At 44.8% G+C, this 25,006-nt stretch overlaps 1 protein-coding gene and 1 long non-coding RNA gene across 11 annotated transcripts in view; one reads left to right on the forward strand and one right to left on the reverse strand.

The window, feature by feature from the left end:
• The window catches only part of scn8aa (sodium channel, voltage gated, type VIII, alpha subunit a), a 61,328-nt gene extending 46,819 nt beyond the window's left edge, over positions 1-14,509 (forward strand). For 7 of the 10 annotated variants that reach the window (XM_031565749.2, XM_031565751.2, XM_031565746.2 and 4 more), the window contains 7 exons: positions 922-1,044; positions 6,186-6,470; positions 6,688-6,741; positions 7,015-7,152; positions 7,541-7,645; positions 7,740-8,010; positions 8,918-14,509. In XM_031565749.2, the coding sequence (XP_031421609.1) occupies positions 922-1,044; positions 6,186-6,470; positions 6,688-6,741; positions 7,015-7,152; positions 7,541-7,645; positions 7,740-8,010; positions 8,918-10,071 (2,130 nt within the window). In that variant the 3' untranslated portion in view covers positions 10,072-14,509. The remainder of the gene's footprint in view (positions 1-921; positions 1,045-6,185; positions 6,471-6,687; positions 6,742-7,014; positions 7,153-7,540; positions 7,646-7,739; positions 8,011-8,917) is intronic. The other 3 variants (XM_042707575.1, XM_042707573.1, XM_042707574.1) reach the window with 1 other exon arrangement.
• Positions 14,510-18,436: 3,927 nt separating this feature from the next.
• Positions 18,437-20,851, reverse strand: LOC116220184. Its single transcript, XR_004163473.2, has 4 exons — positions 20,225-20,851; positions 20,037-20,139; positions 19,756-19,908; positions 18,437-18,948 (listed from the first exon to the last, which is right to left on the reverse strand). It is a non-coding gene; the product is annotated as an uncharacterized LOC116220184 (long non-coding RNA).
• Positions 20,852-25,006: the final 4,155 nt, after the last annotated feature.

Here is a 25,006-nt window from a genome sequence, read left to right on the forward strand (position 1 = left end):
ATCACCTCCCCTCCCCACAATCTGTACTGTAATGTTGCTGTGTTATCGTGACACTTCCCTTTAATTCTGATATTTTTTTTTTTTTTAAACAATGGTTGTAATTGGTAACATGACAAACATGTACATGTTCACCTGTATTCTTTTCCATAGGTGCCATTTAGTTTGTCTGTCTAAAAAATTAAATGGGATTTTATGCTTCAGCGGAGAGCGACATGGAGAGACAATGTTAGAAGGGCCAGGGTAAGGTTCTTGTAGTCTGTTGGGGTTTAATCGACTTCTGCGGAGAAACCGTTCTGTGTATCCTTAAACCCCCCCCCCTTCCCAACCCTCCCTACCCCCTACCCCCCGCCCTTTCTACCCCCTTCCTGGGTTTCACCCCCAAAACTTGCCACTTGACGCGCTTTCATCAGTCGACCTTCCCCATCTTGTTTGAGTCTAATGCTGCTCTCCTCTGTGTTCACCTGCGTTCTCTCACACTGTCTCAACTACCAGTCTCTTCACAGGCACACAGAGGAATCGCCAGGAAATCCCCCCTTTCCCCTCAACCTCTCAAATAACAAGGGGGGGGGGGGGGGGGGGGCGTCCTGCTACGACCCCTATGATCCCGTAACACCATACTAAACATGCTTCTTTCTCTCCTGGGATATAGCTATATACATATATAAATGCTATCTTATATATGTATATACTGGGAAAAAAAACACAGAAAAAAAAGTGATGTGTGTACGAGTGTGTGTGTGTGTGTGTGTGTGTGTGTGTGTGTGTGTGTGTGTGTGTGAGAGTATGTGTGTGTGTGTGTGTGAGAGTATGTGTGTGTAATCAAACAGTTCCGCCAATTCTAGGGCCCTCTCTTTCCACAAGAGAGTGTCCTTTCCCCGTCTAACAGTCTGGAACCTCTTTTGCTTCTCTGTTTCTGTGTAGGTGTCTATAGTCAGCCTTATAGCTAATGCCCTGGGGTACTCCGATCTAGGGCCCATTAAATCACTCAGGACACTAAGGGCCCTGAGGCCCCTCAGAGCCTTGTCACGTTTTGAAGGGATGAGGGTAAGATCCTAAGCTAAAGCAGCTGGTCCTTCTGCATGCCCATTGAACAGTTTAAGCATGCTAGAACTGATCAAGACAACAGCAAAAGAAAAACAAAGCCACTTAAAAAAATATATATCCATATATATTTCTATCTATTCATCCTTGGGGGATTTTTTTAAAAACAGCTAAAAAAAAACCCGAGACGAGATGTCACTCATTTATCAAGTATATCAATGATGTACCAAATGTAAATCTCTGTGTATTTCACAAGTCGAATCAATGCTAAGTCATGATGCAGCTGGAATAAAAAAAGCATTTTCCCAGATTCCTGCATAGAAAATATGAAGGTGACTGGTGAGCCTAGTCACCAGTGGATACCACTACATGGATAATACGGCTAAAAAAGAAATCTGTACATCTGAAAAGCTGCCTCATAACATTAAAAAAAAGTGAATTGGACATGAGTAATTGGGTATAGAACTTGAAGAGAACAGCCAACTAATGGAGGACAAATGGAGCACTGAATGTCAAAAATCCCACTCAGCACCATGTGATGCCCCTCCCCTTCCCATGGAGCATCTGGCCTGCGATTGGCTGCTCATCTGGCCTGCGATTGGCTGCTCATCTGGCCTGTGATTGGCTGCTCACCTGGCCTGATTCGCAACCTCTGCTTTTAATCGAGAGCCCCCTTCCCTCCATCTAAGCCTCCCCTACCCCCCTCGTCCTCACCCCCACCCCCCACCCCTCCCAACGCATCCCCTCACAGAGAACAACCAGCGGCAAAGACACACCATCACATCTCTGTTCTACACCCCACCCCACCCCACCCCGACCTCTAGCCAGACGCACACACCAAACACAGATAACTCAAGATGACTTTAAAACCGTTTATTTTATTTATTTTTTGTTTGTTTTACTTTTTTTGTGACAATATTGGAGAATCTGTGCATTCTCCAAAGAATTGGAAAGGATAAGAGTTTTGTGTAGAGGCTTATTTGCCTTAGTCATGCGGGCGACTGTCCTGCGTCGTCAGCCTTTACCGGAGATGACTCCCCTTTTGCTTCGCGAAGCTGACATCTTTTAAGCTGAGGAATGCTGACGAGTCTACGAGGTAGCTGTCTGACGAGTCTATGAGGTAGCTGTCTTTACTTACAGCTCAGTAGCCCTTTTCCGCTCTCTTTTCATTCCTTGTCTTTCTTAGATGGACGATTCAGTCGTCTTGACTGGATATTTGAAAGCAAATTTGTCTCGAGCTCTTTGACTTTCTTAGTGAACTGACCCAGTCACATCTCTTCCCCCCCCCCCCCCCCCCCCTACCCCCCCTTCCCAGCACCCTACTCTGGTGGTTGTTAGCGGTTGCGCCTGGTTGTTGTCACCTCCAGCTCTCCCCCCCTTCTCTCTTTTTCTTCGTCTTCTCGTGGACTAGTTGCCTCGTCCTCTAGTTTGAGCTTCTCTCCTTCACCTCCCGACCCCACATCTGCAGCTCAGTGCAGTACCCCCAACCCCCCCCCCCCATTTCCCTCCTTCCTCCTCCTCCTCGCCCTCCTTCCTCCTCCTCCTCTCCCTCCATCTCACCACTGTCCTCTTCAGCCCATTTGGCTCTGCACTGGCCTGCCCAGTTGGTTGCCGGGCCAACGCGCTGGAGCCTCACTGCACTCTCTCTTGCTTGTCCAGGATCTGCACAAGGAACTCAATAAAGATTAAATGAGCAACTGAAACCACCCCCTCTCGCACATCGCTGTGGATGTCGGGGGAAGATGTTTGCTAAGCTTCTGCTGGAGAGATGCGTCTATATTTTGGTCACTCCTCCCAGCTGATTGGCGGAAACGGCTGGCTCAAAATCTCCTCAAGTCAACACAGGGTTCTGTCCAAGTCAAAAAAATAGACCCTCAATCGACAGCAAAAGGCTTTTTTTTTTCACAATTGATTGGTGCAAGAACGTACTGATGTCTTAACAAGAGGCAGAAGCTTAGGAAATGTGCAAATATTGCCTGCTCGCCCCAAAGGCATTATTGTATTCACGTCATGGCACGACACTGGCTGTAGGCTGGACCCCTGGGGTGCCTCGCACTCCAGGAGGAGATGAGGCCGAGAGGCAATGTTGTGCATTATTGAGCTAAGAGATTGATCAGTGCCTCAGGGGAAGGAGGGGGTGGGGTGGGGTGGGGTGGGTCTCAGCCATTGTGCGAATACTAACCTGCTAACTCACAAGGGTGATGTCCACCTCTAGAAGATCATCCAGTTCCCAAAAATGACAGACCACACTACAGTCTAGGGGCATGTGCCATCAGATTTGATTACTGTGCAGGAAGTATAGTATTCTTCTGTTTGTTCCTTAGGATCAGCCGTACATATATTACGCACAGCATGTTATACATTTAGCCTGACTAGCTAGACTGTAATACCAGCAAGTCAGGCCAGTGGTCTTTTCTAATAGGAAGGCATAGATAGAACACCCTTGAAGTGGGACCAGTGAATCCAGTGTCATGGGTTTTTGGTATCAGGAATACCTTAGTGAGGAGAAAGCGGAAGGACCTAATAAATGCTGATGAAGACATTGTATTAAAAACAAGCGTGTAAGCGTGCTTGTACGGTTCAGGACCCTGCACATAATCCTGTTGGAGACTACATTAATGGCACACATAGATGTTAAGTCATGAAACTGATCTTCATTATTCACAGTTACCTAGATATGTTCTGATTTTTTTTCCCCCCTGTAGGATATAGTCATTTTTGGGTTGTTGTGTGACTATATAAATACAAATATAAATATAGAAACAGGATCTCCCCTTGAGGAGTTAAACTAACAAGGGTCTGATTTGTTTGATGGGTATTAGCCATGAAAATAGAGGAAGCACGGAAGAATTGACATTTGTCACAATGCCTATGTTCATCAAACTGTCTGCCATTCTGTTTGACTTGAAAAAGAAGATGAGTTAAAGTTGAATAAATAAATCGACAAGGAGACACAAGAGCAGAGGGAGGGCTTTTGCTAGTTTTATTGATTTCTATGCATTTTGAGAATTGTTTTATTAAGTGATAGTAAACTATGATAGCGCATAGAAAAAAATGGAAAAAAAAAATTGGCTTGATGCAAGTTTTAGTGAGTGGATTGACTCCAAAAAAAATCCAGGTGATTATCACCAGTGTGGACCAACTCGCTCGATAAAAAGATTTCTCTAGGATTTAGTTTCATTCCGTGTCTTGTGTACTTAAACACGCTGACCTGTGGTTCAGGACCCTCTGATCTCTCTGCGTTGTTGTCTCTACGATCGATTTGTTTACTTATTTTAACGGTTTTTTGAGATTGCACAACAATGCCATGTAACACGCATGTACTCTTCAATTGCCAATGCACATGATGCACTTTTGACAGCCATTTTCCCTTTCTTTGAGTATACATCTTAAGCATTTGTCTGTTCAGTCTCTAAAATGTAGATCTATATGTCCATGTGCAAAAAGTAGGAAAGACAGCTTCTCTTGGCAAGTGCACTTTGATTGGATTTGAGAAATGAGCTCTTTTTCTACACTTCATTAGTACACTTCATTCTAGCATGGCTATCATAGTACAGTTTCACAGTTGTAGGTGTAATGCAGAATGCACGGCCGGCCATCACATCTCTCATGCGTCACTGTAGATAGAATAATCACTCCTAGGGTGCATTTCAGTACTCCGTACAACAGTGCAAACCAGTTTTACTCGTCATTATTGGCGACAGTGGTACAGGAGGTAGAGAAGTCGTTTAGTAATCAAAAGGTTGCTAGTTCGAGATCCCTGTCGAAGCGTCCTTGAGCAAGACACTGAACCCTTAATTCCTCCTGATGTGCAGTGTGCCATCAGTGTAAATGTAAAATGTGTATACATCCTTGTAAGTCGCTTTGGATAAAAGCGTCTGCTAAATGACTAAATGTAAAATGTAAATCTAAATATCATTATATATCTATAGTATAATACATTAAGAATCGATGGCACAAGCATGCCTTGCCCATTTGAAGGGTTTCAACTTTTGTAAATATTATCTCCATATGATATCCTATAGGTTCCTTATAGTGTAGTGATCTAAGTGTACTGGGCCCCTTCAAAGACAAATATCGACAATGAAAAACAGCTCTCAGATTCTCAGGGATATATATATATGAACATGCCCAAATGGCCAGTCTGTGTGACCTAGAGTCAGTCAGTAGCTCTGACGACGAAGTAGCAAGCCGACGCACCTAGCCAGTGTCCATGCCAAGAGAACGCTGTCTGTCCCAGAGCGGTTCGCTCGCTCTGTGTATGTCTGTCTTAAGGAGGGAATATGGCTCCACGAGTCTGTGAAAGGCATGCATGTCCAGCTGTCTGCCTGAGAGCTGCCGGTGGGCCTGTCTGACACCCCTTAGTGAGTGGACAACTTGGCGCCGAGCTCGTTGCTAAGCACTGAAAAGATGGGATCTTAACACCAGGGGAAGGAAGGAAGGAGGGGGGGGGGGGGGGGGGGTTAGGTGTCCAGGAGTGACGACATAAAGGGGTTGGGATCCATTACTAATGTTCCCTATAGCTCTCCATTGCAATGTGGAGGGAATGGTGTGGGCTCTATAGTTGAGACAATGGGAGTGGTTATGGGAAGGGTGGGGGGGGGGGAGTGGTTTTGGGAAGGGTGGAGGGATGGGGGGGGGGGGAATTGTTAAGAATGTGAATGATGATTTTGACTGTGTGCTGTATACCTGTTTGACCAGCTTGATTTTCATTCCAGCAATGAGAAAAACTACAAAAAAAACACAAACAGCCAGATATGTACTCTCTGACATACACAATTAAATTAATATGCACAAGTATTTCATAGTTCGTACCCTTATGCTTCCTTTAATGTTCTCGTAGTCATAGAGCACTTACATTTATACACCAGTTAATCATCTGCTTTAATTAGTCACACCATTTCCATATAGCAAAAATGTAGTTGGCTACATTCTTGACATTTAAGAACAGACATTGCCTAGGTATTTTCTCCCACTTCATACCTTCAGTGAGACTAACATGCCAGGGCGGTGGTGAGTGAGAGTCATACAGGTATACAGCAGCAGTGAGAGAGTGTGTGTGTGTGTGTGTGTGTGAATGGATATAGTGGGAGGCTTCGAGGCAGGACCTCACTCGCTTCTGCCCTGTCTCTCGTCTGGTCTAGGTGGTAGTCAACGCCTTGGTGGGCGCCATTCCCTCCATCATGAATGTGTTGCTGGTGTGCCTCATCTTTTGGCTGATTTTCAGTATCATGGGGGTCAACATGTTTGCGGGCAAGTACTACTACTGTTGGAACGCGACGTCCGAGACGCTCTTTTTGCCGGACCAGGTCAACAATAAAACAGAGTGCCTTGCCCTCATGAACGCCAACTACTCTGAGGTCCGCTGGAAGAATGTGAAGATCAACTTTGACAACGTGGGCGCTGGCTACCTGGCCCTACTCCAAGTGGTAAGGGTGGTCCTCCGACCTCCAGACTTTCATGTTTTCATCATTCTGTTATTATACATCCCTCCTTTTAGGCTCCAGTACTTCATAAGGTTGGCCATATGAATCATCACATTACTACACCATAACACTCTTCTAAAAAAATATACTATATATTTGAATTTTTTTTTTTGTCATTTGTAATTATGTATTATAATTTTAAAAATCTGCTGGCTCTCAGGCTACATTCAAGGGCTGGATGGACATCATGTATGCAGCGGTGGACTCGAGAAGGGTGAGATAGTGTGAAGGAGTGGTGGATTATAAGCTTAAAGCCAGTTAGCAGTCAATGTTTGTACATTTTCACTGAGATATAGAAATAACCATATTTGTTATCCTATATATGACAGTGCCAGTATTAAACAGCGATGTGACAGCGATGCCTCTGAAGTCTCTTGTTATCTCCTGTGTCATTACTGGGTAATGGTGTGATGTTGCTTTGATGTGGTTCTACACGGTTCCACGAAGAGTATCTTTTGATCTGTGTGCGTCAAAACTCCCCGTCTAGGTGGAAGACCAGCCTATCTATGAGGACAACATCTACATGTACATCTATTTCGTCATCTTCATCATCTTTGGCTCCTTCTTCACCCTCAACCTCTTCATTGGTGTCATCATTGACAACTTCAATCAACAGAAGAAAAAGATAAGGCTATCCCGCTTCTTGTCTTTGAATCTAAGCTTAAAATGCCCAGAGATACTCTTCTCCTACTAGAAGGGTTACACTGCTTAAGCATTAGCCACCGCTATCAATCTAGACACAATAGAAGTATCATTGTATAGTATATGATATTGTTGATGGTATGGTTTGTATTTATGGGTTTGCGAATATGAATGTTATAAAGACATCATACATGTAACTGTAACCTATAGAGTGAATAATGACATAACATTATGTATATAATTACATAGGACCTTCAGCTGCTTATTTTCTGATAACCCCGAGAGGAAAGTTGTGAGAGGGTGTGTTGTGATTGTGCAGTGTTTTCAAAGGTTTTCTAAGGTTGTAACCAAGTTACTGTTTGTCTCTATACTTTGGGGGTCAGGACATCTTCATGACAGAAGAGCAGAAAAAATACTACAATGCCATGAAAAAGTTGGGCTCAAAGAAACCACAAAAGCCAATTCCCAGACCACAGGTACCACTGACATCTCAAAGCAAGAAAAACACGTGCACTGATAATCTTGATGATGCAATGTTCTTACGACCTTCTCGTTGACCTTCCCCTGCAGAACAAGATCCAAGGGATGGTGTTCGATTTCGTGACACAGCAGGTGTTTGACATTTCCATCATGATCCTCATCTGCCTCAACATGGTCACCATGATGGTGGAGACAGACGACCAGTCGAGGGAGACAGAGGAGATCCTTTACTGGGTCAACTTCATCTTCATTGTGGTCTTCACCACGGAGTTCGTCCTCAAGCTCTCCGCCCTGCGGCATTACTATTTCACCAATGGCTGGAACGTCTTTGACTGTGTTGTGGTCATTCTATCCATCGTAGGTAAGTGACTGAGGAAAATCCTGGTGAGATATGTTACGTTCCGGCCGGCCCGTGACCGAAACAATAACATTGGAGGCAGACAACCACGGTTTTCTTCAAAAGTTATGCGTATTTATTTAGTCCATACAATTAATTACTCAAAGGCAACGTGTCTAGGGGTTTGATGTCTGTACGCTGACATAGTCAGCTCGAGAGAGAAAGAGACAGGTGTCCACTGGTCCTTTATACTCCACACTCCACATACTCCTCGTCATCCCCACTGTTGCCTGCAGGCCACGCATGGCCACTGCAATGTCTGCAGGGACGCAGGGGGTCGTAACAAGATACGTCTGGTCTCTGTTGAGTCTGCTCTCAACGTTAGTTGGCAGTTATTGGTTCTGTGTAATTCATCTGCATAAGTCATGGCGTATTTAAGACATTTAAGTCAGTATAATTCGGGAGCAAGGCCCTGAAGGGGCTTTATACTCCAATTATCACCTTTGAGGGGAGGTCCGTGTCACACAGCTTACCAGTGTATATTTAAATGAATGTTGCTATTAATAATTTCAGCAATCAGAAATTGAGTAGATTTTTTATATTCTAATTCAAATATCTAAAGCTTAATAAATTAAACAAGCTACAGTTTGGTCAGTAAAGAATTATTTTTTGGCTTTAGACAAAAAAAGACTTATTATAGCCTGTGATTACTTTTTCTGTCAGATCTGTCTGTGAGGACTTTGTCAGGTCTGATTACATTTGTGTAAAAGAGTACATTTTAAATAATAGAGAACTAATGAATGCCTTAAATGCCCTGCATAAGCCATGTAAGATCAGATCATCAAAGTTGCTTGGACTGTACTCATATTTGTAGTCATAAATGGTAGGGAAGAATGGCTTACACTTTTCTATGTTTTTCTCATTTTTTCAGGCATGTTCTTGGCTGACCTGATCGAGAAGTACTTTGTGTCTCCAACGCTGTTCAGGGTAATCCGTCTGGCTCGAATTGGTCGCATCCTGCGTCTGATCAAAGGAGCCAAGGGCATTCGGACTTTACTGTTTGCCCTAATGATGTCACTGCCAGCCCTGTTCAACATTGGCCTGTTGCTCTTCTTGGTCATGTTCATCTTCTCCATCTTTGGCATGTCCAACTTTGCCTACGTCAAGCGAGAGATGGGAATTGACGACATGTACAACTTCGAGACCTTCGGCAACTCCATGATCTGCCTGTTCATGATCACCACTTCGGCCGGTTGGGACGGCCTCCTCGCGCCCATTCTGAACTACCCACCCGACTGCGACCCTAACCTGGAGAACCCGGGCACCACGGTAAAGGGTAACTGCGGCAACCCCTCGGTGGGAATCTTCTTCTTCGTCATGTACATCATCGTGTCTTTCCTCATCGTGGTGAACATGTACATCGCCATCATCCTGGAGAACTTCAGTGTGGCCACGGAGGAGAGCGCCGACCCGCTGTGCGAGGACGACTTCGAGTCCTTCTACGAGACCTGGGAGAAGTTCGACCCCACTGCCTCACAGTTTGTGACCTTTCAGAAACTGGGCGACTTCGCCGACACACTCGAGCACCCACTGCGTGTGCCCAAGCCTAACACGATCGAACTGATCGCTATGGACCTGCCCATGGTGAGCGGTGACCGCATCCACTGCCTGGACATCCTGTTTGCCTTCACCAAACGCGTGCTGGGTGACAGCGGCGACCTGGACATGATGCGACAGCAGATGGAGGAGCGATTCATTGCTGCCAACCCCTCCAAGATCTCCTTCGAGCCCATCACCACGACCCTGCGTCGCAAGCAGGAGCACGTGTCCGCGTCCATCATCCAGCGCGCTTACCGCGCTAGCCTCTTGCGCCGCGGCTTCGTCTGCAGGCGCATCATCGGGTTGAGCAAGCTGGAGAACGGTGGGACCAATCAAGAGAAGAAAGAGAGCACGCCCTCCACTGCCTCCCTGCCCTCATACGACAGTGTGACCAAACCCGAGAAGGAGAAGCTGGACCAGAGCGAAATCGTCGGGAAGAAGGAGAAGGGCAAAAACCAAAAAGACGTCAGGGAATCCAAGTGTTAAGAACTGCGCTAGAACTGGCGCTGAGCTCTACGACGGGTGACACATGATGAGATGAGACTCTGTATTCGAAATCCAACAAATGTACAAACATCAACAACAATAACAAAAAAAAAGTGAGAGAAAAAAACTATTTGCAAAGAAAAACGAAAAATCTAAAAAAAAAATAATGGTTTGTTTACAGACTTGTTGCAGATGTTTCGATGCAGAAGAAGCAGCTTGGTTTTAATACCACTCTGAACACGACCAAACACGATGAGCTTTCTGTGTATCATCTGTGATAAATGACCAAGATTTTTAAATAACTTTTCACTCAACCTAAACTCGATCATACACGGCCAACTCAACTCAAAGTGGTGTGAAGGCCTGTTGCAGACCCTTGGGGGTGAAGACCAACTGCCATCTGGACACAGAACTGTGCGAAATTTTGAAGATGTTTTATTTTCCATGGCCATGTGTGGATTCCAGCATTGCTCAACTGTGGGGTGCCACATAAAGACTCAACAACAATTCCGGGTTGTAGGAAACCACCTGCTCCGTTGCAGGGGTTCCTGTGACATGTTGTCTTTTAACTGTAGATGAAAAATGATTAATCAAAAATGGGGAGAGCAGAAAAAAAAACCAGAACATTATGTGGTTTTTTTTTTTTTATTTGTTTGTGCTGAATATATTTGCATCTCAACATTATTTGAGCAGCAGCAAAAAAAAAGAAAGACAAAAAGACACATTTAGCCCATGTCACTAGTCTTTTCATCCTCTTTGTTATACCTGCGTTAAAATGATTTTCTACATGGGCTTTCACATTGATCACTAGGGTAGGGGCTTTATCAGGGTTTTGACTTGGGCTGAAGGGGGCTCCAACCGAGTTCCAGAGTAAATACCTTACTAATTGTGCTCGTTCAAATGCATAGAAATGATTTGCATGATGGCATGTTTTGATCAGGAATCATGCATGAGAAACCATAGTCCACACCACACTTACTCAAGGCCACAGCTGTGGCTCGATCATTAGCTTTGAAGATTTCCACTGATCCAAAAGTTTCAAAATGAGATCATACTCCTAAATTTTAACGAGTACTCTTGTACACAGTATTTGGGAGCTTCAAACATTATGATTGTCCCTTCCCCTCACATGCTTTGTTTTCTGACACCATGCTTTCACCATGCTTCGTTGCGTTTCTCGGTGTCAAACCAGGCTGTAATCATTCCAAAAAAAAACTGATGTTCTATTTGCTTGTGTGTACTAACATTGTGGCACATGGTGACAAAAACACAAGACATAAGTCATTTTGCTGCTCCTGCCGTGTATGTGTGGGTGGGGAAGGAGAAGAGGTGGCAATGGTTGCTGGAGACCTTCGCCCATGAGGATACACTGATTTGGAGAAACATTTTGAAATCAAATGAAACCAAATCCCAGGCTTACAGAGACCTTGATTTGCCTTTCGTTTCTGCACCAGCAGCATATCGTTACGTGGGCACTCTTCTTCTAATGTTCTCCATGTCGTTGAGAGGGGAATGGCGTGAATGGGACGCCGATATCTTAGAGGGAAAAACTTGAGGGTGTGGCAGAGCTCCGCTCGGTCTCAGCTCAGCTCAGCTCAGCGCTCTTTGTCAGACTGCAGGGAACGAGCGCTCCTCAGCGTAGGGGCAGCTCTCCACGAGGCACAGAAGACAACTGTCAATAACCGTCACAACTGCCAGGATGTTTAATTTCCATCCATTTTCCTAGGGCCTTTTTGATGGCATTTTTAAACCTTGTGAGCCTCTTATCGGTTCCATTTCGTCGTTGTTGTTGTTTTTATGTGAAAAAAAAAAAATCAGTACGACTTTGGCGTGATGAGGCTTTGGCGAAAGGCTGTTTGGAGCTTCGATTTTTTTTCGCCATCGAGAGATTCTCGAGAGTCGTTGAAAGGGGTTTGTTCACTGCTCTCGTGTGCCGTGGCCTGATCTAGAAATCAGCTGATGTGCAGTCCTGGCATCAGCATCTGCCAAGTGATTGAGGGAGAGCTTAGTCAGCTTCAGAATACTCTTGAGTCTGGGGAAAAAGGGTATCCCCTGTCTGTCGTGCATCCTAGGTAGATACACCTCTCTGGACTACTGCCAGTCAGCTTAGAGCCTTTTGTGTCTTATTTGTGTTAGCTAAGGCTCAACGGGAAGTAAGTGGACAACTGCGGGCCTTTCTGAGAACTTGACTCGGAATGGTTTGAGTGACAGGTGCCATTCATCATTGATATCACCAGAAATATTCAGTGAAAGACTCTCACACGAGTAAAGGTTCCCTTTGTTTTTTTCGTCAAACAAATTCTTTTTTGTACAAAATGAAAAAAAAGAAACAAATACAAAATATGCACTTGAGTAGATCTCGTCACAGTTTGGACTAGCCAAGTATCGATCTGTGCGTGCTCAAGTTGTGAAAGGGAACAACGCAAACACATCTCAACTGGAGAACAGCGTAAGAGGGCCCTTCTCTGCACGAACGCCCCGGTAGGCGGGGGGACTTTTGTATCACAGAGTGCGAAATTGCTCTTAAACTGCCATCCTCTGTCTTGAGGTCCATAACAGAAAAAACAAACAAACATGGGAACAAATGAACAAATATTCAAAAAAAGAAAAGGAGAACACAAGTCCCAGTAACCATGCGTTCGTCGGGGCACGCCCTGGGACGGGTAATACCCACCCTCTAGGCCACTTCCTGTTCGTGGCACACTTCCTGTTTACACCCCCTCCCCCTTCTCCCCATCAGGGCCTCACTGCACAGTGGGTCTTCAAACTGCCTGAGGTCTCCAAATCAGTGTGGGTGCTGTGGACTTGAGATAAAAACCAAATACATTCCCAATGTTGAAAAAAAAACATGCAATGCCATGCAGTTTCTCCCGATGCCCATCTTGGATGTAATGTGTAGAAGAGTACATTCACATTATGACTAAATGAAATATATCATTCTGTGTACAGTGCGGGCTATGATGTACATGGCACAATTACAGAGAAAAGTTGAGAATGAACTATCTGAGAGAAACTATAAGTATTGTAATATACTCTTTTTTTTGGTTTTGTTTTCATGGCATGCTTTGTTGTGGTTTTTGTAAATACAGAATTTTAAAAGATTACTACTATTAATCTAACAATAAATGACAAACAAAAATATAGAATGGCTTCCAGCTGATGCCCTTGTCACATTTGTTACTTTTTGATATTTTTTTTTTTCCCAAGACAATTCACACTTTGTTGGGGGGAAATGAATGAAATAGTACGAATCCTATATTATACAAACCGTATATATGGAATATATATGAATATATAAGAGCACTGTCACATTTTGTTTATATGCAACACGTCCAGTGGATGTCATAAATGGTTGGTCCTACCTCTGGAGATGGGGACCAACTTTCGCACGATATAATTGGAGCTGCTTGGATTTTAGCCCAAGATACTTAGAGGAGGATGCAACCAGCACACTTCTTGTGTATTCCTTGTACTTACAGTACTTATGCTCAACACAACATACACATGCACACAAAGGAGAATACACACCCGTATGAACTCAAACACACACAGAGATACACAGACACACAGACACACACAAACCCAAGTGCACACATGCTCTTTCCTGCCTATGAAAATCTGTTCTCTCTCACCTGAATCTGTCACTAAGACGCAGGAGCCTACTGTTTCAAGGCCTCTTCATACTCATCTGTGCCGTTACTACTGAACTAGCCATCCATTTTACATTTTGTATTTATGCTTTCTTTTTCCGTACATGTTTTCTAATTTTTGTGTGTTTTGTAATGTTACTTCACTAATGGTGTGTGCCTTTTTCTGTATTCTTTGTGTTATCCTTCTCCTTCATTTTTCTGAGTTGCACTCTTGTGCAATCTTGGAGGATGGTGCCATTTCTAACTAGTTACCCTGTGAAAGGCGACAAGACGGGGAGTGGAGGGCCATTATGGAGCACAATGTCAATCAGGGACTTGAGATTTTACAGCGTGGCATACTGTACTGCCAGACAAATGCCGAACAACAAATAACACACACAGAGCCCGTTTCCTCTAGTTTTGATGTTACAAAAAAAAAACACATAATTCAGTATGTGATTGTGTTCTGTGCTTTGTGTATCATCCACTTGGCTTGTGAAAAAAACTGGCCTTCTGATTTTGTGTTTCTTTCCACATCTGAGATCCATTTTTGTATCAGCATTTGTTTTTTGGACTGTTCCATTTTTTTGGGCATGATTAAGATGCTTTTTGTTTCCATCTTTCTGAAGAAAAAATATCAAAAAGTGCTTTTCAAACTGTTGTTATCGTTTGACACAGTTATGTACATGGTAGGAGGAAATATGATGTTGTGTTGCACAACCACTTGGACTCTTAGTAAGACCTTATAAAAGATTGTCTTCATTTGAGCACGAACCTTTTTATGAACAAATAAAGCAGCCTTCCAGTTATGCAGTGTGTTTGGGTCTGTTCGGTGATTAAAGGGAAGATACCAGAGGCGGCCGTTACCGTGGTTACGTTTCCACAGCCAATCACGTTGGATCTGCCGCTTTGCCCATGAGTTACGCTGCCTGCAGTCAGAGTTCCTTACTTATCAGCTCAGAGTGCTGGTGACAATTAGGATAGGGCTGTTAGTAGTGTATGAATGTTTATATCTCTGAGCATTTCAGCAACATTTCATGTTCATATTTGATGTTTGACCACCTTGAATGTCGTTAAATGATAATAGATTATATGGCACATGGGGTATATGAATTCTGGGCAAATTCAGTGCAACTTGGTGAAAAGCTAATGCCCCTCAGCTGCATGCACAGGCAGGAGCAACAGAGGCACATACTAGCCCCCCAATTCACCCATGGAACCTTCTAGGCGCTTCATAGGGAATCAATGTAAAGCTTTTAGCTCCAGGGTGAGGTATCAGTGTCACCCTCTTCAACTACAGTAGCTCCTGCCTCCCCTGATAATAGCACAACAGGCGCTAGCTTTTGTATTGATCAGCGCTTCTCTTCCATTGTCTCCAAGGGGTGGAGAGAGGGCAGGTAAGCGAGACCAGAGCGACTGGGTGAGAAATGGACACAGGTGAGGCGTATCTTGCTGGGAGTCACTCTGCATCGCGATATTCAAACACGTCGTTGCAGCGTTCTTTCTGTGATGTCTGTGTCTCTCCTCTCCTCTCGCACCCCTCCTCTTCCTCTCCCCCCCCCGCCGCTGTGTCTCTTCCTTTATCCATCCCTCCCTCACTCCCACCTCCTCCATTTCATAGCGGAGAATTTTCTGCCTCCCTCTCACTGCCCGTCTGTTCTCTCTCTCTCGCCTGCTGTCTCTCTCTATCTCTCTCTATCTAGCCCTCCTCTCCTCTCTTTTCACCTGGAGCAGTGATTTCCCCTTCTGAGCAGATCCCCCACCTCCCTTTCCCTATCTCTGTCCTATCCACGCCAACTATGGATGGTGGGACACGTGTCTTTATCTCCTTATGTACATCTCTGCTTTTCTCTGTTACACCCTCTGCTCCCAGATGCGCGCAGGGAGTGTAGTGAGGCGGAAAGCAAAAAACGGCGATGGGAGCAGTGGAATTGTAAAGAGCGAGCGAGAGACACCGTTAAAGGAGGAGAGAGAAATGGAAGTGGGAGGGGGAAGGTGAGTGCGCAGGATAGAGAGAGGGAGAGAGCGACGGGTAAGGGAGGGGGACGGAGAGAGGGTGCGGTAAAGCACTGCAGTGCAGCTAAATGAATGCACCATCGGTGGCTGAGTCAGCAGAGCTCCCTCCCTGCTCGGCCCGCCGCCCGCATCAGCCGGAGCGGAGGCTGCGTCCGCAGACAAACAAACGGCCATGCCCGTCGCCACGACAACGGGACACCGGAGGGTGCTTGCTTTTTTTTCTTCTTAAATAAATATACAATGGAAGGAGTTCGTGCTCCCCTTCGAGGAGAGCTGTTCGAGTGAGGGGGGGGGGGGGGCATACTGTCTGACCTAATTTACAGACAGCCACACCTACCCTCCTCTGCACTCCGCATGCTTTCTCTCTCACATACACACTCTCGCCCTCTCCATACAATATGTGTATGAAATGTCCCCAACTCGTTATTTGGGTTATTGATGTGCAGCATGTTAGTGCAGCTCAGTTTTGGATCAACAAGACCATAGACATCTTTCAGGAGAAACTGGGAGCTGATACTATTCCTCACTGCCACCAATGCCATGTAATCCTCACCCCCACTGCCAGTTTTGACCTCTTGTTATGTAGGTCCTACTGCTTATGTACTACTTAACACTTAAACAACATACAGGTATCTCGTCTGTAACGGTGATTTGGGGCAAATGTTGAAAATCTTTCTGGTAGGTCATGATGAGATGTAATCTATCATCATTTGCAGCTGGAAGGACAGGTCTCATTGCAGCCTTTGCCCTCCAGCTCTAGCCCTGTTACCAGCTGTTACAGTGCCGGTGTGGAGGATGAACAGGACAGAGACTTTCCCCAGGTCTAGTCCCCCTCGAGGAGTTTCAGGGCGGGGCTTAGCATCCTTATACCCACACCATTCGGCTGCCGGCCAATCCCAGCAGCCTCTGCTGGTCCAGGACAGGTTCATCGCTGCAGCAGCTCCTCCCTCCGACACGGCATCACAGGAGCAGCATTTCTGAATGAACCGCTGCAATAGCAGCACCACCACCTCCCTCAACACACTCACACTCACAGACACACACACACACACACACACACACACACACACACACACACACACACACTGAGCCCCTCCCTTACTTCTGCTTATCAAAGCCAGCCAGTATTTTTGGGGGAAGCTTCTAGAAAGGAGGAGGGGAGGAGTTGTCTCCCTACTATGCCTCTGCCTCTGTCTTTGTTAATACAATTAACTTCAGCATTACCATGGCAACAGGAATTAATTTATTAGGCATTTACTGACATTGTAATTGGTGTCATTTGAGTGAGTTTCTTTTTAATATCCCTGTAGATGTGCGTTATGTAGTTACCATACATTCAGAATGGGCAACAAACAGTGCAATTGTTATATAGCCACAGCCTGGCTCTGCTCTCCTTTTGCTCCCAGCTCAATTATACCGGGCTAATGTAGCCATGGAACCATCTGAACATGAGAACTTAAAGGGTAACGCTACTGTATTTTCACTTAAATAATATGCATTACCAAAGAAAATAAGAAACAATATGGGAATGGGTTCTGAGTGTCTCCATCACACTGTCGGTCTGTGTCTGTTTGCAGGTAGATACATGCATCTGTGTGTGTGTGTGTTTGTGTTCAGCTGAATGACTGATAGCCTTCCTCCAATGCTCCTCTGGAAAGTGAGCTGTCAAGGTGCGGTCATAGGCGTCAGTCATCAATTACATCTACGCACACCAATGGCGCAATGTCGCAAGTTGGACGCACAAGCTCTCACTCATTAAAATTACCTCCTTACGCCAAAATGACTCAAACAGCACCATCAATGGCCGGCTCAAACACAGCCTGGGTTTCTCCGTGCGAGCTGGAGAGGACGGATGATGTAACAGTTGCACTTTCAACGTGAGACAGACTCTCAGGAACGATTGAGCCGTCCCTCCCTCCCTCCCTCTGCCTGATCGCCCAATGACAGTCAAGTGGGGGAGCCAGAGAGAGCTGAGGCATGACCGGAGAGCAGCTGGATCTCAAATGTGGTGACAGGGTTGGGTGGGGACCCAAGGAGGAGTGATTGCAGGGGCTTTTTTAGAGCAACACTGCCCCCAGTGTCCTGAGAAGGAACAGCTGTCTATATATAACCTTGATGTGACTTAAGTAGAAGAAATCACAATAAATCACCATAAAATGTTAAATAAATTCCACAACTCCCTTATGGACCTTGCACTATGGATAGAATAAATCACATTAAATTAATTAATCAATACATGTAAGGTTGTTTATTACTGAGGCCATGAACACCAGGTATGTTCTCTATACACTTTAAAGCCAAATAAAAAAATGTTACCTTATTGACTTGTAATTCCTCTTTAAATGAGATTGGTGTACACAGCACCCCGAATACTAACAACGAAGCATGATTACTTTTAGGGTTGTGACACAGCATTAGAGTTGTGACACAGAATAACAAAAATAACAAGTAATAATGAATAAATAAACACATACATACATATGTAAATAAATAATGGCTCTAAATGGATGGAGCGAATCATATTTAACCACATATGTAAGACAAGTCATGGTGTACTGATGGGAAACTCCTAGAGCTCCCACTAGTGGTGAATTAAGTAAATATCCCTTCTGTAGGGGGGCATGGTAAAAATACAACCTCACATGACATATGTTCACAACCCAGTCAGGCACCACACTGTGTCACATCTAAACAGACAAAGATTCTGCTGGGGAAAAATGTTGACTATGTGGCTATCCATGTTAACTTAGAAATACGAAAGGTGTATTCTCTAACAGTGGCAAAGGCAAGTAAGAAAGTCATGAAAAGCAGATGGCAGCCCTCAATCCAAACAATTGTTTTTAGTTTGTTGATGACATTCAGAGATGACACATACTCGCACCATAACTCTTCTGGAGTACCAAAGTGTCCAATTTCCAAAGGGACGTTTTCTAACCGCACAACCACCCAGTGTACTTTACATTCTAACAGAAACACATATGTGAATGAGAAGAACAATTCAAAGCCTTAGGTTTTTTAAAGTTTATCAAATGCATTTTCACAAAGAATAAAAGAAACATATCACAAAAAGCTACAGTACAATGACATTAAAAACGTAATTTTTACGTGGAAAAATATTTTTTAATAGAGTTTTTTTTTTTTTTACATTTAGCTGCATTCCCGTAACTGATTAAGACCAGTGATCAGCTCCCCAGTCTTCATCCTGCCTTCCTGGAGACCTCGCTTCTGTTGACTAGAATTTGAACACTTCATTAGTTTGACTTTGTCAAATGCTGTAGACTAACAATGTATCAAAAGCATCCACACCAAAAACACTTACAAGTTCCATCTCAAAGAAAATATACTTTTCCTGACAACTAAAATCATTCAAATAGAATGATCTCGATCACTGATTCGTGTGTGGTGCTGTATTCTGCTGTCAACAGAATAACTCCACGGTATGAAGAGGTCAAAAATGGCGAAATTATATTTATAATAATGGACATTGAGGCATTCATTGAGGCATAAATGCAAACTACCTCCATAAATATTTGTTGAACAATATTAGAATGTAGCCTACATTTCATACTACACTTTTAACATCGTAAAAATATACAAATCATCCTACACCCAATGATGTCAACATAAAGACAATCAAATATTTTCTAATATTACTGTGCCGTGTTTGCTTTTTGAGACTCTATTTTGTTTCCATTTTTTTTCTGGGCCCTATAAAATATAATATAATATAAAAGATAACTGCAGAGAAACATCGTTTACTGCTCCTTCTAAATGTACATGTAACTGTAGCTGCAGAAGCATTCCTGAAGCCCCCCTGCGGTACATTTACCAGTTAGATGGTGAGAAAGATGACGATACCGTGGTGTTGCGCGTTTCGACCACATGAGGTAGCCTAAGTATTTCATTATATTATTCTGTTTTACACACCCTTCGTTATTATCAAGTAGCCCCACTGCCTCCAAATTCCATACCTGGTTTAAAATACTCTCCACTGTGAAAAATGTAACATACGTTTGTAAAACTCGATAACTTAGCCTACCTCTCACGTTTGGTGCTAGCCAGCCAAGCAACGAAGTCTTTAGCCTTTTGCCGATCCAATTGGTATGTAAGGTCGTTGGTGAAAGTCCCATCTGAGTGTCTCTTCAGATTGTGAAAGATGGTTTGTTCGTCATCCACTTTTAAAGACTGCCACCTAAAGACGGTTGGACAAGCACATTTGAATATCAGTGTCTCCATTTGCCATGGGTGTAGTTCAGTTTGCCTGTTTTCAGCCTAAGTTTTGTTGTCGAAAAAAAGAGAAAACTTAGTTTGGGATGTTACCGAGACTGACGTGCTTGATCTTCTAACACCCCCTCCAAGGTTTCAGCGCAGAGCATTAAGATAAACATACTCCTATAATACAGACACATCTTACTGCAGACACCTGAGAACACAAATGCCAGATAGTTCAAGTCAGGCATTGAAGAAACTGACTTTTTCGTGTGTCTCTATTGAATGCAAATCCTTACCTTATTTGCTTCTCAAGATGTTAACTTGCAGTATCTCCTTTCTTTGTTGGTAGGGCAACATACAGGAAGAAAATGAAACACCTGCACAATACCAGACCACCAAGATACACGGTTAGTGTGGCAGGTGGCTTTTAAGTTCTTTGCTGTGTTCCTTATAATGACACATGGGGATGCTTTACTTGACAGGTAGGTCACTTGTGTCACACCATAGACCATACCTTGTGTGGCCTTGTTTCCTTCGAAGTCACTGTTACAGCTGTTTTTTTTTTTTTCAAGCCTATGTTTTGTATTTTATTGATTTCTTTCGCATCTGCTTCATAAGTTGAAAATGCTTAAATATCCAGAAAGAAAATACATTGTTGAAACTTTTAAAAATGTTTATGGGGAATGTGAACTCTTATTCAGGTAAGTGTTTGGCTGTGACTGTATGTGACCCTACCATGCAATGGTCCCTGGTCACCATAAAACTGTAAATTATGAACTTGAATTGTCTGACAAAAACCTTTTTGCATTCCTGAAGTGGAAGAACGTATGGAAGCCCATTTCTGACAGTATCTCAAAGAAATGATAAACCTCCTCAAAATAATGACGTAGTATCTCAAAATAATGACTTAGTATCTCAAAATGACATGATATTAGGGGGGAACTACAGAAAACTCAAACCAGTTCTACACAGCCGGTGCTGCATCACCCCATTCCAGGCCCTGAACGCCTCATCCCACATTGTGGAATTTCTATGGTCAGTGAATTTGGGCAAGCCAGAGCTGATTGGAGACATGGTGCATGCTGCATGGTGCATGGTGTATAGTGCATGGTGCATGGTGCATGGTAACGGTCTGTCTGCAAGTCCAAACTTCAAACCTCTTGAAACCTGAACCATTAATGAACAAGGAATTAAAACATGTCAAATGTATGAAGTGAGCGATCCGCTAAATGTGATTGGTCACCAACTCAGGCGCATGTGCAGAACATTTGACAGGAAGCTATGGTGTGGCCTTGCAGGATATGACGCCTTTCCTGGTCCTATTCCTCATTATCGGGCCATTGTCTGTCCCATGCTGCGTGTTTGTGTGGTGCCAGAGGTCGGAGATGAGCTCAGGCTGGCTGCCGGTCACCAGCTGCAGGCAGTACGCCCCTGGGCATTAATTGGGAGCTGGGAGGCTTAGGACACCCCCTGGCACAGAAGCCCCTTCTGGCTCTGTGTGAGGGAGCAGGGATGCCGTCAGACAGGTCGCCTCCAGCTGTCACACTGGTCACAATACACCCAAACTCATCCTTAGCTTCCATTTCCTGCCCTGACACCTGCGTATGGACACGGAGAAGATGACACAGACAGAGAGAGAGAGAGAAAGGGATGATTTCTCTTTTTTTCTTCAAGAAAAAGAGAAAGGGATGATTGTGTGGAGAAATGTTTTCAGGGAGGAGATATTCTCTCAGTTTCATTTCTGTATATTCCCCTGTTTATGGGGAAGAGGAAGCTGTCATACCAGTCTTCTGAGAGAAAAAAATTGTGATAGAAGGGTGAAGGTTGCTTCTTGCACTTCTCCACTAGGGGGCAGAGCTGGATAAGCACACCAGGCAAAGGCATGAGGAAGTCACAGTCACACTGTGGTTTGAATTGTCACAAGGGCTGGAATTTGTTTGCTTTAGACGCTGTGTGTTGCACCCTTCAAGTTTTTGAGTTTCCTTAAGTTGTATGAACTTAATGCTCAGTTTACTTGGCAATTAATACAGTGTACAGTACACCTCTGTTTCAAGTCAATGTTGTGACAAGATGTAGTTAGCTTTGTAGTCTGTAATAATATGCACTGACAGTAGAAGTAAATGATGTTGATGTCCTTTACCACTCTAGTAATTGCACCCAAAATAAAGTGAAATGAGTTTAACATTGCAAAGTAAGGGTTCTTGGTACAGATAACATTCCTGCTAGGTTTCTTTGAGTTCCACCAGCACACGGGGTCAGTAGTAGTCTCCACAGATGGTGTATGTTTGAAAGTGAAACACCACAAAGGTGGCAGATTTGACAGAATTACATTGGGGATGTCTATCCTCTGAACATTAAAATCAGTGTCACCTATAAATAATAATAATAATACATCACATTTATATAGCGCTTTTCACAGTTCTCAAAGACGCTAAAAAAAGTGTCACCTACGTGATCATGATTATGATCCAGAATAAAGAGATTTAGCTCTGTGTACATTTATACAGGTTGATGCAGTGCAGTTTTTTGGTCTCATAGGTGGTCCTCTCTGTTTATATTAGTCTTTCCTCAATATTTGTCTGTAAATAACCACTCCATCATTCATAATTATGATGGTACCTCTCCTGTTCTTGTGTTTTGTGTGTGTGTGTGTGTGTATGTGTGTGTGTGTATGCCTGGGTGGGCACCTGTGTTCATGAACAAAGATCAGGACAGTATCCCAGGGTCACTATCCTATCCGCGCATGTGTGTGTGTGTGTGTGCGTGCGTGCGTGCGTGCGTGCGTGCGTGCGTGCGTGCGTGCGTGCGTGCGTGCGTGCGTGCGTGCGTGCGTGCGTGCGTGCGTGTGTGCGCGTGTGTGTGTGTGTGTGTGTGTGTGTGCGTACAGTAATATTAGCAGGGTGGCAGTGGTGTCCTTGGTGCGGGGTAATAAGCCTGCTGCATGTATTATTCAGGCGGTCGGAGAGGAGCAGGTCTCTCTCTCCCCATCCCAGGGGAGTGGCAGCCTAAATTACTATTCCCATCTGATAGATTGTCCCCACTGCGGCTGTAAGATGGGCGGCCAGCAAACGGAGGTCAGTGTACCCCCCGGTCACTGGGGACAGCCATGGGGTACTGGGGGTCCTGTATGCGTGTGTGTGTGTGTGGGGGGGGGGGGTCAAATACAGTAGATGCCTTCACTTCCTCTTCTGTTGCCTGTGGTATTCCATCCTGCCTGACCCTCAATGGGACTCAAAACATCTGCCCTCTGTTTGGGGCCCCCTTCTCTGCATGTTCCTTGTGTGTGTGTGCGTGCGAATGGCGGAGAGAGAGAGAGAGAGCGTGTTTGTGTGTGTGTGGAGGGTATGTTTCCCGCGTTACCCTCAGTAGCTGTTTTCTTTGACTGCGTGGCTGAGAGTCAAGCGTCCACTGCGAGTGCTACAGCTCAGATGGCACTAGTCTACTGGAGTTCCTCCATAGAGAGACTGAGAGAGAGAGAGAGAGAGAGAGAGAGAGAGAGGAGGAAGGAGCTGCTTTTGCAACCCCACTCTGCCCTCAGATGTGTGTGTGTGTGCGCGCGCTTGTGGGTTTCAATGAATTTCCTGTGTGCTGTTCACCTTGAGTAGAGCTGAAGAATTAAGCTGAACGTAACATCAGCTTCTGTGAAGTCTTTCATGTAAACGTCTTTTTTTTCTTTCTTCCTTGGCTCGGGACCTTTTCTCCCATCCCTTTCATAGGCTGTGCTCCAGATGCGGTTTCATAGCGAAAGCTGTGAGCTAATTACACCTTTGTTGCTAATGTTCCTGCTAATAAACCTTGTAACTGAGGTCAATAGTTTAGCCGGCCCTTTTTTCCTCCATTTATTTGGCCTGTTAATGATAGGCTATCAGATTCCTATCTCTCTTTCCTGTGGTGGCCCCCTCTCTTTCTCCGCCTGCCGTAGCCTGGAGGAGTGTGGCCCACTGGCCAGCATCTGGAGCCAGGCTGCTGAAAGGGGCCCTTTCTTATGGGGGCCTGCGCTCCAGTGAACACACTGAAGGCATGGGCTCCACACACACACACACACACACACACACACACACACACACACACACACACACACACACAAATGAACATCCACACAAATGAACATCCACACACACACACACACACACACACACACACACACACACACAAATGAACATCCACACACACACACACACACACACACACACACACACACACACACATGGACATCCACACTCACAAACAGGGACCATTTACAGCAACCACACCAGCTCTCCCACCCCCATCTGATCCCCCTGCTCTCCGTCCTCTTGCATCCCCTCTCGCCTCCTCGTGTTCTTCTCTCACCTTACGCCTCCCTCTGTCTTACCCTCTGTGTCCTCCCTCCCCTCTGTCCTGCGCTGGAAACCTTGGGGACGGGTCAGGTCATATATATGAAAATGAGGAGGGGGGCGAGTGCTTGGGACCAGGGCCTGGCAGATTTATGGAGAATTGGAGAGGTTTGCTGGTTTGGTTAGCTGCTGAGGAGGAAACCAAATAAATGAAAGAAATGACCGAGCCTTGTAACAATGTCATAAAGGGGGGGGGGGGGGGTTGGGGGGAAACAAAGCTTCCCAGCAAACCCATCTTTAACAAGCTGGCTTGAGAGAGAATGGGGAAGGGGGGGGGGTTGGGGCAAAATGTAAAAAGGGCTTACTTAGAGGCACGCTGGCCAGGCCATGTAACTGTTGTGTTATCAGTGGTTGGAAGGATCCGTTAGACCATAAGTTAAAGAGCCCCCCCCCCCCCTGAGCCCTTGAACCACTCAAGGACACATGGTTCACCATTTACATTTAGTCATTTAGCAGACGCTTTTATCCAAAGCGACTTACATATGTGCAACTTACAATGTATACACATTTTACATTTACACTGATGGCACACTGCACATCAGGAGCAATTAGGGGTTCAGTGTCTTGCTCAAGGACACTTCGACAGGGAATCGAACTAGCAACCTTCTGATTACTAACCGACTTCTCTACCTCCTGTACCACTGTCACCATAAAAGAGAGGGGCGGTGGAGGGGTGAGAGAAAGGGTTACTGAAAATACTAC

This window comes from Clupea harengus, chromosome 4 (genome assembly GCF_900700415.2).
Source record: "Clupea harengus chromosome 4, Ch_v2.0.2, whole genome shotgun sequence".
Classification (NCBI taxonomy): Eukaryota; Metazoa; Chordata; class Actinopteri; order Clupeiformes; family Clupeidae; genus Clupea; species Clupea harengus.